Raw genomic sequence first — 18053 nt, forward strand, 5'->3', positions numbered from 1 at the left:
AATAAGTCATTACTTATGTTAAGTAAGTTGCATCCTTGTTCTTAAAACTGGTACCAGTATCATCCCCTCCAACCCCATAGAAGACAACAGTAGTCCATCGTATTAGCCCACTGATGGCGTTTTCTTTATCTGCTCAGTTGTGTAGTGATGCACCCACTGTTGGAAGATAAAACATCTCTGAGAAAATAGGCTTCCGGGACTCATTGCACGAAAATAAACATGTGATAATAATTATCTGTTTTGGTCGCGCGTTATGCAATGTTTATACGAGGTGCGATCGGAAAGTTTCAAGACTGTGTCAATAGAGGGCGAACCGGATGTAGTACGAGCTTCTGCCGCTAGGGGGTGCGGCCTACATTCATAGTGAATCAGTGTGCCAGCCGGCATCATCGAATTAGCATTTGTTTCTTAGTTACGGGCGTTTTGGTAGTGCATTACACCGACCCTCCTGCGATTTCGGAATGGCGTGTGCATCAAATTTTGCCAAAGACTCGCCAAAACGGCTACGGAAACCTATGAAATGCTAAAGCAAGCATTTGGGGAGTCCGCAATGGGTCGTGCACAAACTTTTGTGTGGCATTCACGTTTTAAAAATGGCCGAACCTCGGTCGATGATGACGAGCGTTCTGGACGACCATCTTCGAGCACAACGCCCGCAAATGTTACGAAGATTCGGCAGGCCATTCACGAAGATCGACGTCGTACCATCAACGACTTGTGCGACATTGTTGGGATAGGCTATGGGACCTGTCAGCTGATTCCAAAGGAAGAACTCCACATGCGACGCATCCTGTCTGAGGACTTCTCGTTTGTCAGGAGCTCAAAGATCTTGCAAGAACCGACCCCAACTTCCTTTCTAAGCTCCGTGTGACTTCTTCCTCTTCCCAAAGATGAAAATTCAGCTAAAGGGAAGGAGATTTGAGACGATAGAAGAGATTCAGGCAGAATCGCAGATGGTGCTTGACAGGCTGACAAAGAAAGATTTCCAGGGATGCTTCCAGGCTTGGCAGCGGCGCTGGGATCGTTGTGTTCACTCCCAGGGGAACTACTTCGAGGGTGATGGATGAATTTAATACCTGAGATAAGTGTACGGGTTTTTTTTATTATAATACGCGCAGCCTGGAAACTTTCCGATCGCACCTCGTAATCCTCTGAGCGACACCTGGTTGTGGAGTGTCTTAACTATGACAACTTTATATGATTGATTCTTTCCTTATTCAAGTGCATTATCTATATCGTGTTAAAACAGAAGGAGCCGTGTTGTATCTTAGGCGTTAAGTCGCTTCGGAGACCCGGGTCTCACCCTGGGTGGTGCCTGTGGGATATTTGGTGGACATAATGACACTGGGAAGTTTTCCTCCGACTTCTTTGTCTTTTACAAGTCATAATTCTCCCGCTGCTCCATATTCACTAGAAGTCCAGTTCCACAGGGACACATTCTCACCCCATTGCAACAGTAACAATGAAATGAAAGAATGGTTATGAAATGATGTGGAAGGATTCGGTCGTGGCTTATTTGTCTGACTGGAGGGACGGAGAAAACACGAAAAACCAGAAACCGGTCGGAGCGTGTCTGTATGTACCGGGATCTCTTGAAATGAGAGTTGTAATCGCAACGTTCGATTATAATTTTGTACTTTAGAGGAGCAGTAGTTTCTTTAAAAATAAATGTTTAATGTGTATAACTACTGCATCTGTTACAATATTGGTTGTGGATTTACTAACCGGCTAAATAGCAGCTACTTTTCTGTCTCATGTGCAGAACAAGTAACAGTTTAGTCTGTATCTAAATGCAGACAGTAGGTCCATTACTGTCGCTTCGAAACATATTTATTGTATATATAGAAATAACATTATTTACATGCTATTAAAATCTAAGATGTCACTATCACTTACTTCGAACATTTGCAGGTAAAAACTACCAGTAAATTGCCCGTCAAGAATTATGGAATATCTAAATTTATAAACACGCAGTTGATATTATCCCACAAGGCCCAAAATCCCTTTACAGTGTTACCATGGCAAAGGTTATAATAACACACATATTCATAAATATTCTCACAAGGCCCGAAATTCCTTAATTCCCAGTGACCACAAACCAATACTTGATTGTTATGTACGTAGATTGCATGACATCCTATTTTCAAAATACTTTTATTTAATGGGTATTATTTCGGTAACCCTACAGTGTAGGGATACTTATTTTCTTTTGGAAAAACGGTTATATATTTGTTAGACAATAGAACATTGTTGAACAGGAATGTATGTTCGTAACATTGTCACAACGTTATTTTTTATTTAGTGTTCTGTCTGACGACAGGTCCATATGAACAGGATCCTTCCATCCTTTTCTCGGACTGGGACCTGTTCAAATACGTTCTTGACAGATGATCCAGAAGTGGTTTGCCATTGCCTTCTTCTGTGTGTGAATGGAGTAATTGTTGGGATGCCACGGAGAAACCGGGGAAGCCCCCGGAGGAAAACTCCGTGTTGCCTAGTCCACGGCCTTGCCCAACACAAATTGTAAATTCGGGCACCGCCGGGAATCGAACCCGACACCCCAGGATTACAAGGCCAGCGTTCTAACCGCTAGACCAACACAACGTTATTGACCAGTAATATATGTTGTCACAAATGTTTGATTTTTTTCGTATTGTCAGACCCCTAACAACGGAAAGAAAGTGTTCGTGGTGAGACTCCGTAGAGAATTGAACAAACACTCGACAGTCATCTGAAATGAAATGAAAAGTGTTCATTCAGCCTTGGTAAAATATTTAACATTCCGCTAACAACACTTTGTGGACCAACGTTCAAGTTTCGCTGCGCGTACCAACGACTGAGAAACGCCGTTGACAGCATTATGTTGATCTCTGTGCACCCTCTCACGGTCTTTGAAGGCCGGACTCGATGTGTTGTTTGTGCTCATAATGCATTTACCTGGAAAGGTATGCAGTTATGTAACGCGTCGTGTTACGAAGAATCCAATCGCTTCCTCATAAGATCTCGAAGTACAGATTGTACCATTTAAAATGCAACCCAACAACGATCACGTACTGTGGTACAAAAATGAAATTAGAAGCAGGTCCACCCCGTGTTATACTCTTACCCAACCTCCCCCGTGACAATTGAGTCAAGGTTTCCGTTGTTACTAGGCCGCTGCTCGCGCCATTTGCGCAAAAACTGCACCGGTATGAACGTGGTGTACCTTGTCCCCATGAGTCCGCCACAGGCCAGTATCCTAAATCAGATGAATCCAATTGACGCCATCCAGCCCTGTTTACGGATTGTCCACGTCTTTGCCCACATGTTCGGGAGGGTTTTCATTCAGTCAAATTGAAGGTTTGTTGCGTTCTATGTAGCTATTGTTAAGAGACCCGGGTTCGAGTCCCAGTTGTCTTATCTCGAGTAGCTTGGCGTCAGGGAGCCGCTGTATGTTGACTCACGCGATAGTACGCCCTTTAATCAAACTGCGAACAGTCGCAAATACGCGCGATAAGCAGACTGTGGCCCTGTCATTTGTTTACTGACGCAGTTTTGGGCTCTTATTGGCTGTTCAGCCCTCCGTCGTTGCTAGACTGTTCCATTCTTCACAGACTTTTTATTTCCAGCTACCGATGCCAAGGTTCTCATGCCTCTTCTGATAAGGTCCCATACTTCACGAGCTCACCTTGCAGCTCATCAGAACAACAAACCTGCTGGTTGTGCGGACCGCACAGAAAATTCAGTAGTATTGCGCACACTGCCGGTTCGTTGAACTTATACAGACTTCGTGGTTCACCCCACCGTCTATTACAGTTCGCTTTTTGAACAGACTAATCTTTCATGTGTCTCCAGTACTATTCAGTTTTCAGTATTACTTTCCGCTTGTTTTACCTGTGAAACCGAACAACGGATTCGATTGAAATTGGTGTTGGTGCTCGACACCAAAAGTTATCCAGCGAACTTCATATCGGCCATATCAATCTATACTATGCGTGAACTGCAATTATACAGTACACACGTGTCTGATTCTCTGTAAATACACATTAGCCTAGGTTCTCGTTTGTGTTAACTAACTAGATGGCTTACCGAACCCGAAGGTTCATCACCGAATTAACCAAAGCCCTCCACCGGACCCTGTCCTGGGCCAACAAAATCCAGTCTCCTTCACCTCCTATCTCCCATAGATCCCGCCTCAGATTATCCTTTCATCTACGTCTAGGTCTCCCCAGCGGTCTCTTCCCTTCAGGTTTCCCAACCAGTACCCGGTGCACACCTCTTGTCCAATCCATGCGCGCTACATGCCCGGCTGTTCTACTCTGCATAGTCGTAAAATGTTTGTCCTCTTATCTCGTTATACACGGTAGTGGAAAATGATTCAAATAATGTTTATAGACCTCATTGAGTTGTTGTGTATGTCACATATCATTTTTTATATTGCGGGACGTTTTGGTCGATGAACAACGTTTTGAGTTTCATGTAAACTGGAGATTGTGGTGAAATCCTGAGAACAATTTCTAGTTTTAACGTTCAGTGCCTAATCATGTGTAAGTTTTTAGTAGTCTGTACATGGAAGATGCAGGCTGAATTGAGATAAGGCAATATGGCAGTACGACTTAACTTTACTATTTGGAGGTAAATTTTTCGACTCACCGCAGGAAGGATATGCGTTTTACTCCTCTCTTAATTAAGAAACTTTATATTATCTAATTTGAGTTATTAAATGACTTAGCGCTGTGAAATTGGTCTAGCCGTTTTGCTTGAGGTACCGTCATTAAAGGAGCCATCCTGGGTTCGAGACCGGACATTGCTCGTTGCCATTCTGTAGTCATAGTGCTAACATATCTCCGATTTATATTTGTTTCATAGAGCAATTTTCGAATCTAGATTTTTCTTATACTCCCGCTTCTTCCCATTACATTTTCTTCTTTGAAATTTACGAATGTTCACTTTACGACAGTCCGAATTTACGACGCTTATATAACGCCGCCGATAAATGCATTCATGACAGTTGCATTGACGAAGCATCTGGAGCTGATCAACTTAGCGTGCGTCCAGTACACACTGTATTATACACGTGTATTTATATTATTGTCTGTTTTGTCGGTCACCTCCATATTTTGTCTAACTTCAATTTATTTATTTATTTATTTATTCCTCTCTTTCGTCCTCATGGTTTGTGCAGTGGAAATCAAAGCACGACAGGTTTGTACTCTGTATTATTACCTTATGAAAGGAAAGTAGGTTGTTGCAGCCTCTGGTTTTATGTTTGTTTTATGCGCCGATATAACGTTTATTACCATTAAAAGGTCAATTGTGTATTTGTGGATAATAAAATGTGCTGTGCGTAGAGTAAAATTTCTCTGCGTTCTTTGGACCTGAAGGTAAGGAAGGCATGTCCATCCACGTTTCCTCTCCCATGACTACTGGTGAAATATGGATGAAATTCATTGTGGTTTTATTCTAAAATTGTCATGGTGCTTTCATTTTGGTCCCTGTTGATTCAAAATATGCGTTTGTGTCGTTGAATGACCCAGGAAACCATGAAAGAATGGATATGTCCGTGGGACACAGGTTTGGAGGCAGATGCTGGAAATGACTGGCCTCGAACCCGGCCCTACACCATATTAGTACCGCTGTATGTAACTATTTCCAGGAGAATAATAATAGCATGGCCGAGTTCCCGGGAGCAGCAGACGGCTTTGTTTAGTTGAAAATGGAGTCGGACGAGCGCCAGCACAATAAAATGTGCATGGGACTGCCTAGTAGCTACTTGCAGTGCCGATATTCTGATATCCTCCGTTTTAATGTAATGTATTTTTATCAAGTCATAAATTACGAGACTGAACGCCAGAGCTGAAGGACCCCAACCTGTGGGCGGGTACTGTCCCAGACATTGTAGTAAAGAGTGGTCCGGACGTCTGTTCCATCAGAACTGTATGCTGAAGATGACAGCCTCCTGGGATATTGCGCCGTGTAGTCTCTTAGAAGTTTACCGACGTTTCAGATGTGCATACTGTGTCCATCATCAGGGCGATGAGTGAAACTACACAGCGCGGTATTCCAGAAGGCTGTCATCTTCGCACTCGCCGCCGTGAGAACCTCAGATCTCACTCTGTTAGTTTGTTAATAAGAGAGTTTATGTCCATTTATTCTCACATATTTGAACAGCAAAATTTCTTAGAGATTCCGATGGCCACGTACCGGACGAAATGTGAAAAAGCAGTTGTATATTTTAAAATTTGTTTTGGAGAATTTAATTTTGTCAGTATCGGCTCATTATTACCCATGCTATGCATGAAACTATAAACAAACTCTTCACAAAAGCGCCCTTGACATGAAATATAATTTTCTTAATATCTGTAACTTTTGATTTAAACTTTTTCAAATAATTTATATTAATATAATATTTCAGTTTTTAGAGTGATTGACTTTGCAACAATGTAGGCAAATTAATTATGCAAAATCACAAAGAATTGCGTTCGAACATGTTACGTTATAAGTTAAATCCATCCTGACTTCAGGTATATTTTAAATTTGCAGAAGTTCAGCTGTCGAAGTAACGATCCTGTATCACAGAAATTCGAGGTGAATTTGCCTATGGCTCAGGGCTACGACATGAATGGTGTACAGGGAAGCAGAGCCAAGACTCGTGCATTCCCAGCCTCTGCCCTGGCTTGATGTGTGTTTTCTTCGTACATGACAAACGAGTTAAATATGCTTACGTAAGCAGAAGAGTTTTTATTGACAGATACTATAGTGGTGCTGCTGTAGCATTTCTCAGAATTCACCCATCGAGTGATACCATTCAAGACTTTCTGGAAAACACCATTATTTCTGCGAATAAACTAACAATCGGGAATTTTCACGAAACGTGTAGTTCGCATATGCGAGATGAGACGTACATGTTGGTCAGATTTCCATAAGAAAGAAAGAGGCCACCTTGGCAGATCTGTATATTAAAATTGATCCTAGAGAAACAGAACTAGATTAATCTGTCGATTATGGTCTTCCTGGTTTTGACGCCGCCACGAGAACCTCCAATATCACATTAATCTGTCTCACGATGAGGTCTATTGGCAGACGTTTGTGTACATTTGAGTTCCCAAAAAGCAGGAAATATCTTGCTGGGCGACTATCAACTTTTCGTGGGAGGTCATTTAATTCGTGTACCCCGCCCCACGCATCATTTAATCCACGTGACTGGAAGTGACCCGCTGACCCAGCAGACACCTTAATTCGGTCGCGATATTTTTACCTGCCACGTGTCTCGGGACCTGCGTCACAGTCTTAACTCGTGGCTTGGTTGGGGAAGATCGTAGTAGGCCGTTCCATAACTCTGGCGGTTAGTCGCCGGCTTCTCACCTCAACGGCCCTGGTTCGCACCTAGGGATTTGTGGTGGGAAAAGTGGCACTGGGGCGGTCTTTCCGTTAGCAGTTTAGTTCACAGTTATATAGCCTCTCTGTATCGCAGCAGTGAAAAGTGGGAGGCTGTGAAATTGTGAACTATATTTAACTGATTCGGGGTAAGGTCCATTGTCAGGCTTTTGTGAGCATAGTTATTAACCTATGAGTTCTGTAAAAGCGGGGAATTAATTAACTGTTGAAGGAATACATTGTACTGTGAAGTCACATCATCAGGTATTCATGCAGTTACTTAGCCGTATAATTAATTACTTTGTGAATTGGTCATTTGTCTAGTTTAATAATTGTTGTAGTCAATGAAATATTCAGTTACTAGGCAAGTCAGTGCCTTAGGCGTTTAGTTATATAGTTCGTTATTTAGTTAACAGACAGTCTCCTGCTGGGTTAGTTTGTGACATTACGACGTTAAGCTCCGAAATTCTGCGTTCATCCCGTTGCAAGTTTATAAATGCTCATGGCCGATAACGCTCTTTAAGATGTTCAGTCGTAATAGCATAGACGAGTTTTCTTTTAGTTCGTTAATGCAGCTAATGAAACCGGTGAACTTTCGTTGAGGACTTATAATTTTCAATTTTCAGTTGTATGTCACAGCATAAATGGCGAAATGTTTTTGATACGGTACGCACAGCGAGGAAATAAGCTACTCGAATCTTCCGTTTGCTTTCCACTTCTGTTCATGAGTAACGTCACCCACTGCCACAGCTAGACCGAACCCGTTTTCCTCCTCCGACTAGCCGCGTAGCGCCATGTTGCAGGGAATGACATCGAGATTACGAAATGTGTTTGTAACCTTGAGTGTTGCTGTGGCAAAGTCAGTTTCTTCTCAAGAAAGTGAAGCCTTGTTTCTAAATCGTAACGCTTAGGTGTGAAAGCCCGTCACAGATCCTCACTGTCCACAAACAATACTGGCGAGCGTTAAAGCGGGGGTAGCAGAAAAAAGCTTTTTTTTTTGGGGGGGGGGGTTATTTTTATAAATTAATGTATTTAAGTTTCATATGGTGTGCGAAATTCTGAGTTTGGAACTGGAAAAGAGAAAGAGTCTGTACTTTGTAATATTACCAACTTTTCAGCAGGCCTGTTTATCTTCATTTAAGTTTTTGGGGCAAAACAAAAGTTTTGTGTTCAAAATTTGTCACTAATTTGATGTTCAAGAAATTTTGTTTGTTCCTCAATATTTTTATCACTTTCTGTTTCAATATTTTATGCGCTTGCCCAATCCAAATAACTAACGAAACCCTAAGATCTTCAACTTTAGAATCCTTCAGCTGTTTCAAACTTTCACATGTCTCCTTTTCCCCCATTTCTTTTTTTACGCCTAAAGTATCTCCAACACAACGCCGAATTATTAGTTTACCCCATAAATGGGCGAAATAGCTGGCAACATTTTACTGCTCTGCACCAGAATAATGAAGGCGCGTACATGTCTTTCTCTCAGCAACATTAATCGCTTATCCTACGCGTCACAAATACATCTGATTGCTATAAAACGCACCTCTAGGTGTGTTTACCTAACGTCATTACACTTGGCTAGCCCGACCGTTGCATTCAAACTGAAGTGTTTGAATTATCTGTTGCTGTTCCATTTTCAGATTGACGCCAGTCCTAGTAGCAGGTTCATTTGCAGTAACTGCCTGGATTTGGAATGTCGCCATTTACACCTCTGACCCCAAATAAAGTCCATTGTCCTCCTCTTGCCTGGGTTGATTTAATTTGTTAAGGCAGACATTGGTGTGCAGAATTTTTACAACTGAATTTACCATGGAGTTGCAGGTGGAAACAAAATGGTATTACGGTGTATCGGACTTCACTCGATGGCGCTTTACCGGGTGATTCCATTCTAAATTACAAAAGGAATTTCTGTCCAACGGGTTTCTTGGGCTCATTACGAGGGGCGCTGTATCGGAGTTTGTTCATACATTATATCAAAAGTGGCCCGGAAAATGTTGAGTATCTTCATTGAGATCCGAATTTTGTATTGGACAGATTTTTATAAATACACATATGAAAGGTGGATTTTTATTTCATGCAAAGGATTTGATAACCGTGTTAGCCCGGCTAACACTTTGAAAAACGAATAGTAAAGTAGTCTTCCGTCTTACTTTCGAGGTTCATTGGTACTCCGTACACTGTAACACAGCAGAACCGATCAGATAAAATGCACCGTTAGCCAGCTTCAGGCAGCCTGGCGTTGTTAGCCAGCTAATTGAGGCTTACACTCGCGGCGTGCCACTGAACCACGAAGTTAGACAGACGTTTAATTTTTGTTTTTTGTTTTTAAAATTGTTTGCCGGGCTAACGCGGTTAACATGATCGTTCCGCCCCTAATCTGTGGTTCATGCTAGACGGATAGAGACCAAAATTAAGTTCGCGCTCCAGCATTTAGTGTGGAATCCCTAGTACGTCAGATTTAATCGAAGTCCGTTACGCAATTTGAGGGATAAAATATGTCAGTAGGGACTTGGTGTCCACGTTTCTGCATTTTGATGCACTTCGCGTAAAGAATGAGGGAAACGTTCACATCTGTAGGTGTGTCCCAATGACTTGGCTTGTAGCCACGTCATGTGACGTTATGTTCGAGAAGTCTGTGGAACATTGCTTGTCTTATGGACCACACAAGTGTTTGGAGCGGGCTTTTGTTAGTATGCATAAATGGCAGATTGCCCCATAGCTCAGGTGTTTAGGCTGTACCGTCTCAGGCAGGAGATAGGGGATTCATTCCAGCGTAGTCCAGTGAATAAAGTGGCACTGCAGCTGGTGGATTTATCCTTCGAGTCATCGTTCTGTCAGCTTATTTGACAGCCCAGACCCGCCTGTGCAGAAGTCCGGTAATTTATGCACGTTTTGATTTTGTTTTCGGGGCAATACATCACTTAGATATGTAGGAATATAACTGTTATAGTACATAAACTTAAAAAGAGGTCACGTCTGCTTCGTTCCCCATGTCTGCTTATTTACCAATCACATAAACATGTTACAATTTTACAGAATAGTATTTGAGGTTCTCACGGGGGCGAGTATGAAAATTGCTGCTGTCTTCTGGGTTGCAGCGCCATGTAGTCTGGTAGAAGCTCATACCGACATTTCAAAAGTCCTTGCTTCCTCATCATTGCCCTGTTGATCGAGGCAGCATGTACCTCTGAAACGTCGGTAAACGTTTACCTGTCTACACGACGCTACAAATCAGAAGACAGTCATCTTCATGCTACCATTTGATGCTAATAATCTGTGTAGTTGAAAAAACGTAGTTAAATGAGCCAGATAGTCTGTGATGCCGGTCTATTTTATTTAGGGACGATGTCAGTGGCTGAAACTGTACAGCATAAAGTGGTAGGGTGATTAATGAATTGGAAAGGATGTGAAAGGAAGCGGTTGTGGCTTAATTTAAGATACTATTTGCCTGGAAGGTCTGAGGGCACAACGAAAATCCTTAGTCAAGGTAGCCAGCCGGCCTGCGGGCTGAGATTTACTTTAAAAGTACTGGAATTCATAGTTACAGATATAACTGAAGGTTTTTATACATAAAGCCTTTTTAAAAAGAGTGCAAGGGGTAGTAACGCTTAGAACTACAAATTAAACAATTATGCTACGTAGTCTGAGTGATTGACTGACTTCTGATTTGCTCTTGAGGCTTCGAAATCTATGACCAAGTGGCATACGTAAGTGTAAATAAGATATGCAGTCAGTTACAAATGAGAACATAAATAACAACACACACTGTTTAGATCTATTATGACAGCAAATAAGACGAGCCCATGAATGATCTGTCACTTGTTTCGATATTTATTGACACTGAAGAGAGACGCACTTTCTGGCCCTCTTTCCAGCCATTCCACTTCATTTGGTAGGCAGTAATAGTAATAAACTATGTGCATACTGTGGGCACTTTTTTAAGTCCTGTCACTTTGGCTGGACTGAAGTGACGAACCGCCGCTGTACGAGGTGGGATCGAAAGGTTTCAAGACTGCGCGTATAAAAACCCGTACACTTATCTCAGGTATTAAATTCATCCATCACCCTCGAAGTAGTTCCCCTGGGAGTGAACACAACGATCCCAGCGCCGCTGCCAAGCCTGGAAGCATCCCTGGAAATCTTTCTTTGTCAGCCTGTCAAGCACCATCTGCGATTCTGCCTGAATCTCTTCTATCGTCTCAAATCTCCTTCCCTTTAGCTGAATTTTCATCTTTGGGAAGAGGAAGAAGTCACACGGAGCTTAGAAAGGAAGTTGGGGTCGGTTCTTGCAAGATCTTTGAGCTCCTGACAAACGAGAAATCGATTCTGCTTCTGGTCCTCAGACAGGATGCGTCGCATGTGGAGTTCTTCCTTTAGAATCAGCTGACAGGTCCCGTAGCCTATCCCAACAATGTCGCACAAGTCGTTGATGGTACGACGTCGATCTTCGTGAATGGCCTGCCGAATCTTCGTAACATTTTCGGGCGTTGTGCTCGAAGATGGTCGTCCAGAACGCTCGTCATCATCGACAGGGCTTCGGCCATTTTTAAAACGTGAATGCCACACAAAAGTTTGTGCACGACCCATTGCGGACTCCCCAAATTCTTGCTTTAGCATTTCATAGGTTTCCGTAGCCGTTTTGGCGAGTCTTTGGCAAAATTTGATGCACACGCCATTCCGAAATCGCAGGAGGGTCGGTGTAATGCACTACCAAAACGCCCGTAACTAAGAAACAAATGCTAATTCGATGATGCCGGCTGGCACACTGATTCACTATGAATGTAGGCCGCACCCCCTAAAGGCATAAGCTCGTACTACATCCGGTTCGCCCTCTATTGACACAGTCTTGAAACTTTCTGATCGCACCTCGTATGCTGTATACTGAGAATTTTAACTTCGCCGTGATTCACGACGAACCAAGTTCGATGTCGGGACGTGTGCCAAGTGAAAGTCATTGCACAATTAATGGCGCCATATGGTACTCGAAGCAGTTTTTCCCAGACACTCCTACTTAATTGCTACTCTGTGTGGGTGGAAAAATGCATTCACATTTCTTTGTGGTGTCCTTCATTACAGAGTATGTCAGTGGCGGATCGTATTGGTTTGCCATGGGATTTAGTCCTAAGACAGTTTTATCCAGTTCCCGTTTTCAGAATAGGCCTGTATTTCTGGAATATTCGTTTCAAAATTATGCTAACATCTCATTGATCTTCCGAGTGTGTTTTCCCCACGCCGGTTATGTGTTGAGCTCATCGTTGAAATTTTGTTCTGTGCACAAAAACGGGATTTTTTGGCTTATCCATTATGTTTCATATAAAAAAGACAATGGATTTTCGAAGAAACTTGGTATTGGGCGTTTACACTAAAATGTGTTCCCCGAAAGTAATTTTAGTTTGTTTGGTCCGGTATAGAACATGCTTTTTTAAAGCTCAAACTGAACGCATTAGTCTTTTAGAAATGTGGTTTATCGTAAAATAATTCGGCACATAAAATAAAATACGTCTTATTAAGGTTCACAATTTTATTTTAAACATATTTAAGTGTTATGGATTTTCTAAAGTATAAATAAGAGTAATTTCTGACTCTGCATTATGTTTCAACATAAGATTTTTGTCTGCGTAAATGAAAATCAAGGCTAATGATACATACAGAATCGTAAAGGAAGCGTACACTTTCACATCTTTGTAATAATTCATGATTTAAAATTAAATTATTTTATTTTCCATTAGACAAAAGGCGTTTTCTTTTACACACTTTTGAAATGGTTCTCCCATTTTCACAGGTCACTGCAGGTGTATGCACAGACTGGCCGCACGCACAGCTCCATCTTGCGGGAGCAGCGATCGGCAGATGGCGGTAGTGAGCTGGGTGGCCCCCTACGTTTCCCGCACTCATGCATACTATGGTTGCAGTGCGATCAGGTGTGGATTTTGTGGTTCATGAGGTTCAGCCGGATTGCTTGTTTGTAAATGCTGCCATATAAATTAACTTGGGCTGCATTGCTTTATCAGTTACTCATCATATCTGTGGATACTGGGGGGGGGGGGGGGATAAGGCGGCCGAAGCATGAAGACTATTTAAATGCTTTCAGTATCCAGGTTAAGAATGTATCTGTAGCCTAAATGCAGACTTGATTATTAACGTAGGTGTTACACATAGTTACCACCTGGCTTTTAATTGTTAATATGCTCCACTTTTCTTACAGTGAACCTGTTTTTAGATCTAGTCAAATTCCCTTACATTGGGCTCATCGTTTTCATATATTAGCTTAGTCAGGGGACAGACAGTTCGCTAGTTCCAAAGAAGACGTTTTGCCGCTGGAACCCTGATTACGGGGAAGGAAAAAACAGTTAGTCTTTCCGATGGTCAGATTTATTTACAGTGGGTCTGCCGCTTGTGTATGAGGACGTTTTGGTCAGGATACAAAACTCAACTCACTTCTCTCTAGTGCCATGATCAAGAAAGAGGGTGGTTATACCTCTACTGCCCCTACGTCTTCATGGCGCGGTGCTAACAAGTACCAGGGACGACTGTACCTTACTTTGCCACACGATTGTCCTACGTTTGTTGTATTTATCGTTTGTCTAATGCCAGATTCAGTTATTCGAACCACAGATGAATCACTTTGGATTTTCTTTTCGTTTAAGGATGAAATAAACTCAGCATGCCCAATTTGGTGTACAGACCAAAGGCTGCTTTCTCAAAATGTATATGCATTCCTTTATTCTGCTATTTTGTGGTGTCCGGTAATGCTTCATAGTTTACAATGCCGTTAGAGCTGGTCATGAAGACAGCGGCAGTGCTATTGTCCAAGGCTACATGTAGACAAATGGAGCGGTACGGCCGGCGTGTCTCCGAGACCTGGGAAACCCAGAGCTCTCTGCGCGTTTTTACTCTTTTGCCTTGCAGGAAGCAGGGCAGGAATTGAAACGATAGTTTCGAATCTCAGGACAGACCACAGATTTGGCATAGCCGTGGTCTGACTCTAATTCGAAAGGGAGTTATCGGTGGGAATTCCAGCCACTGAGTAGGTCAACGAGACGGTGACTTGTCTGACTCGCGTTATGGAAGTACCCAGTTCGAATTCCGCACACTGAACAAGTTAACTGTATTGTCATAAACTGCGTATCGTACAAAAATTTGTACACGACATATAGCAGGCAAGATCATTTGAAGATGGAATTTATTTTAAAAATTTTCGAGTTATGAATATTCATTTGAATATATACCAGTGGAGGCCAAGTGTGACTGGCTGTGCCATAGCTCTGGTGGCTAGATGGTGGTGCTTCACCGTGGGTATCCGGGTTCAGTCCAAGTGAGGTTCGTGGCGGACGAAGTGGCACTGGAACAGGTTTTGCTGCGAGTGCCTCGGCCTTCCCCTTCTCGTCATCATTTCACCGTTGCTCAGTAGACATTTGTTACGGCCCCATGTGGTATGCGATAGAGCTGACCAAGCAGCGTATAATCATAACCTCGGTCTCAACTTTGGGGCTTTGTGTCTGACCTACACTTGGCTGGTCTCGGAGTAAATGTGGTCTCATTTGTTTCGTAACGTAATTTTTTCCAACAAATGAACAGCAAGGCCATTGATTGCAAAGTTGTAAAGAAAGCAGATTCAGATCTTTCAACTGTTGTTAAGGATTTGAATTGTTTATGGTGACATTCAAGTATAAGCATGTAATGGAGCCCATTGATCAATCAAACAGCCGCAAGCCCTGGGGGAGGAGAAATCGTGTGCCGATCAGAAAGCGTAGACTTCTCTGTCTTATATGCCCGCTAGCGCTCCATATTTCAGAATGCTCAGAGTCAATTTAAGAACACGCCTACGGAACGTTCTTTTCCTGGAACTCAGTCCAGACGAGGAAAACTTTTCTGCGAACAGAACCTACCAACATTCCTACACTAACAGCAGTCCGTTAATGGGTTATGTCTCCTGGAATTCGGTACAGTCACCATTGTAACTGACTGGCTGCATGCCCGGGGTTCAATTTTCAGACGGGAGCACGAAATTTCTTTTTCTGTCTCGTCCATTTTGGCCCGGGGGTCACCAATGCTCTCTCTTTTCTCAACAGTAAAGCGTGAAACTGGCTACTCACGTCTCAACAAAAGCTTAGGTCTGTAATATATGAAACTTTACCTCCAAACCCGTAAACGACTACATTGCGTGTTGTTTACACATACCGGTAACCTCACAATTGACTTTTGTCTACTTGTCTATTGTCTGATCGATCAAGTAATTAACCTAATAAGATAACCATAACTATAGCAGCCCTGAACATGAGAAGGCGTGTGACGGCGCCGAGAGACATATTTAGTTACGGCTTTGCCAGGATTCCATCAGCAGCGCGGTCTTGACACCAGGCAACATGGTGACGCTACTGTCTGCTTCCGGCTCGAAATACCCGGGCATCTTCAAAACCTCAGTCTCTGGCTTCTATCTGCAAGACGTAGAACTTGGGTTTACTTTGCTGGCTATCCATATTTACAGTAAAATGTGATTAGAACGAGTACTTTATTAATGAATCCACGCTGCGAGAGTATCTTTTAGTAGCAATAATCACGACTGTTCACCTGAATATACCGTGTTTTCTGGAGAAGAAAAATTACGGAGACATATCTGAGAGAAGAACGACAGTTGACAAAATATGTGCAGAATAACGTAATGGTATGGAAATAAAAAATAAAAATGTAGAGGAAGAGAGGCTCGGATAAGAACACAGAAAATAGAAGGGTTAAAAAGAAAAACAATTAAACAAATAGGGCGAATAAGATGTATAAACCATAAAAATGTACGTAGCGAAATTTTTATTGTGGTCACAGTTGTTGTACACGCCTCACATGCGTCCCGTCGCCATTCTTTTAGCATTCAGGAAACTAAACCAGCGGCAGCGCCATTTGCAATTTCTTAATGCGACGGTTAACATGCTGTGTCATATCAAAACTACAAGTCATTGCTTATTTCCATGGGAGAATACCAGTTTCCATTCATGAAAGTGCATGTTTATGAACCGGTTATGAATAAATAAGCTTACAAGAGAATTATAAAATTACATGATCATTTCGAACCAACCTGCAGAGCAGCGGCCTAATCTCGACCGAAACACTTATCACTGAGTCTCGGAACTGCTTTCAAATTGGCCACTACCGATTCTCTATTCGATGTGCAGCTAATACAGCGTCGATAAATGTCCCATGAACCAGTATGAATACACTTTAACCCTTAAGTACCCAGTTGTGGTCTCTGATATTGCAACGCTTAGTGAAAGTGTGTAGACCTAATGTTATTAATTGACTAAGTTGATACGTGATCAGCGTAATTGCAGGATTTGAGGTTTTTCACGGCGGTGAGTCTGAAGATGGCTGTCGTCTGGGTTGTTGTGCCGTGTAGTCTGGTAGAAGTTCGCAGACGTTCCAGAGGTGCTTGCTGCCTCCGTAATCAGGGCGATGAGTCGCGAAACACAAGGAGTTTTGAGCCATCTTTGGCATTGGGGGAGAGACAGCACTGTAGAGGCACCTGGTTCGAATATTGTCTGAGGATTTTTGGCTTTCCTAAGTCAAACGAAGCAGATATAAGAATAGTAGGTTATTTTGAAATAGGGCATGACCAGTTCACTCCAAGACTTTATAATTCACAATTTATGATATCTTGCCACCTCATTCCTCGATACAGGGCCCAAGCCTCTAAACTCTGCGGTCTCACCTGAATTTAAATATCAGTTACTTAAGCTGCAGAAAGTGTCTCTGCTTTCACCATGCCTTACGGTGCACTTTCTGCGTGAGGGCAACAGGCCTAGAATGAAAGTATAACAACGATGTTATGTCTTATTGCAACATTCTTGTGGTAAAGCCAATTTAAAGAGGAGAGAAAATTAGGCTCTTAAATATTTGAAAATTTTTACACGAAAACCTGTTTTTTAAACTTTACACAAATTTGTTCATCTTCCAGTTTTCTGTTTGGACTTCTTGTTAAACATTTCAACGAACATTTGAGTGATTTGCCAGTGAAATGAGATAAAAGAATTGTACAGAGATCCCACAAAATCTAGTGATCAAGAACGTGATCATCAAAATGGCGTTAAGTTGTTTCTTAGAATTAATTGTTCGTTGCAGAAGGTTCTTGACGAACGCTTAGACGTGCGCGTGGACACCATGTTGGAGCAGGGATTGGTGCAGGAGCTGCTGGATTTTCATCGTCGCTATAACAAGGAGCGGCTTGCTACAAGCACGTAAGTAGACCAGGTACCTGGTTCGGATGTGTTCACATGTACATTATCAGCTAAATGGGACGTCGGAAGAAACGTAAACAACTGCATTTTTGCTTAGAACTAGGTAGGTCATACTCAGATACACAGTCGAATTGGTACCCATTGTACTGCAGTGGGCTGGATAAGACTGGGTTATGTATGTTTATATAACTTCATCCAACAAGTGTGGGCTACCAATTTTCCTTCCTTGGTCTTTTATCAGGTCAAATGCAACAAAATTTTAACACTACCAGGATGACATTTCCCACTGTAAATTTTAAATACGTAAAGGCGTCTTCGTCACTTTATTCATCCATATTAGTTTTGCAATGTTTTTGTTCCTTCTTATTCGCCTTCTTCGCCTCCATATTAATTCTTTCTGTATTCCATTTTCTCCGTTAGTAAGTGTCTCTTCGTCTTATCCCTGTAGCGCAACAATCGAAACATTTATTTATG

At 42.3% G+C, this 18053-nt stretch overlaps 1 protein-coding gene across 2 annotated transcripts in view; it reads left to right on the plus strand.

Annotated features, from left to right (window-relative positions):
- LOC110831654 (tRNA dimethylallyltransferase) overlaps positions 1-18053 on the plus strand; it is a 63839-nt gene that overhangs the window by 38492 nt on the left and 7294 nt on the right. The window contains exons 4-5 of one of the 2 annotated variants that reach the window (XM_022067894.2): positions 13136-13274; positions 17464-17579. In XM_022067894.2, the coding sequence (XP_021923586.1) occupies positions 13136-13274; positions 17464-17579 (255 nt within the window). The remainder of the gene's footprint in view (positions 1-13135; positions 13275-17463; positions 17580-18053) is intronic. The other variant, XM_022067895.2, reaches the window with a different exon arrangement.

Source organism: Zootermopsis nevadensis, unplaced genomic scaffold (assembly GCF_977971745.1).
Source record: "Zootermopsis nevadensis isolate Lab colony 2312 unplaced genomic scaffold, Znev_1.0 Znev_ptg000021l, whole genome shotgun sequence".
Taxonomy (NCBI): domain Eukaryota; kingdom Metazoa; phylum Arthropoda; class Insecta; order Blattodea; family Termopsidae; genus Zootermopsis; species Zootermopsis nevadensis.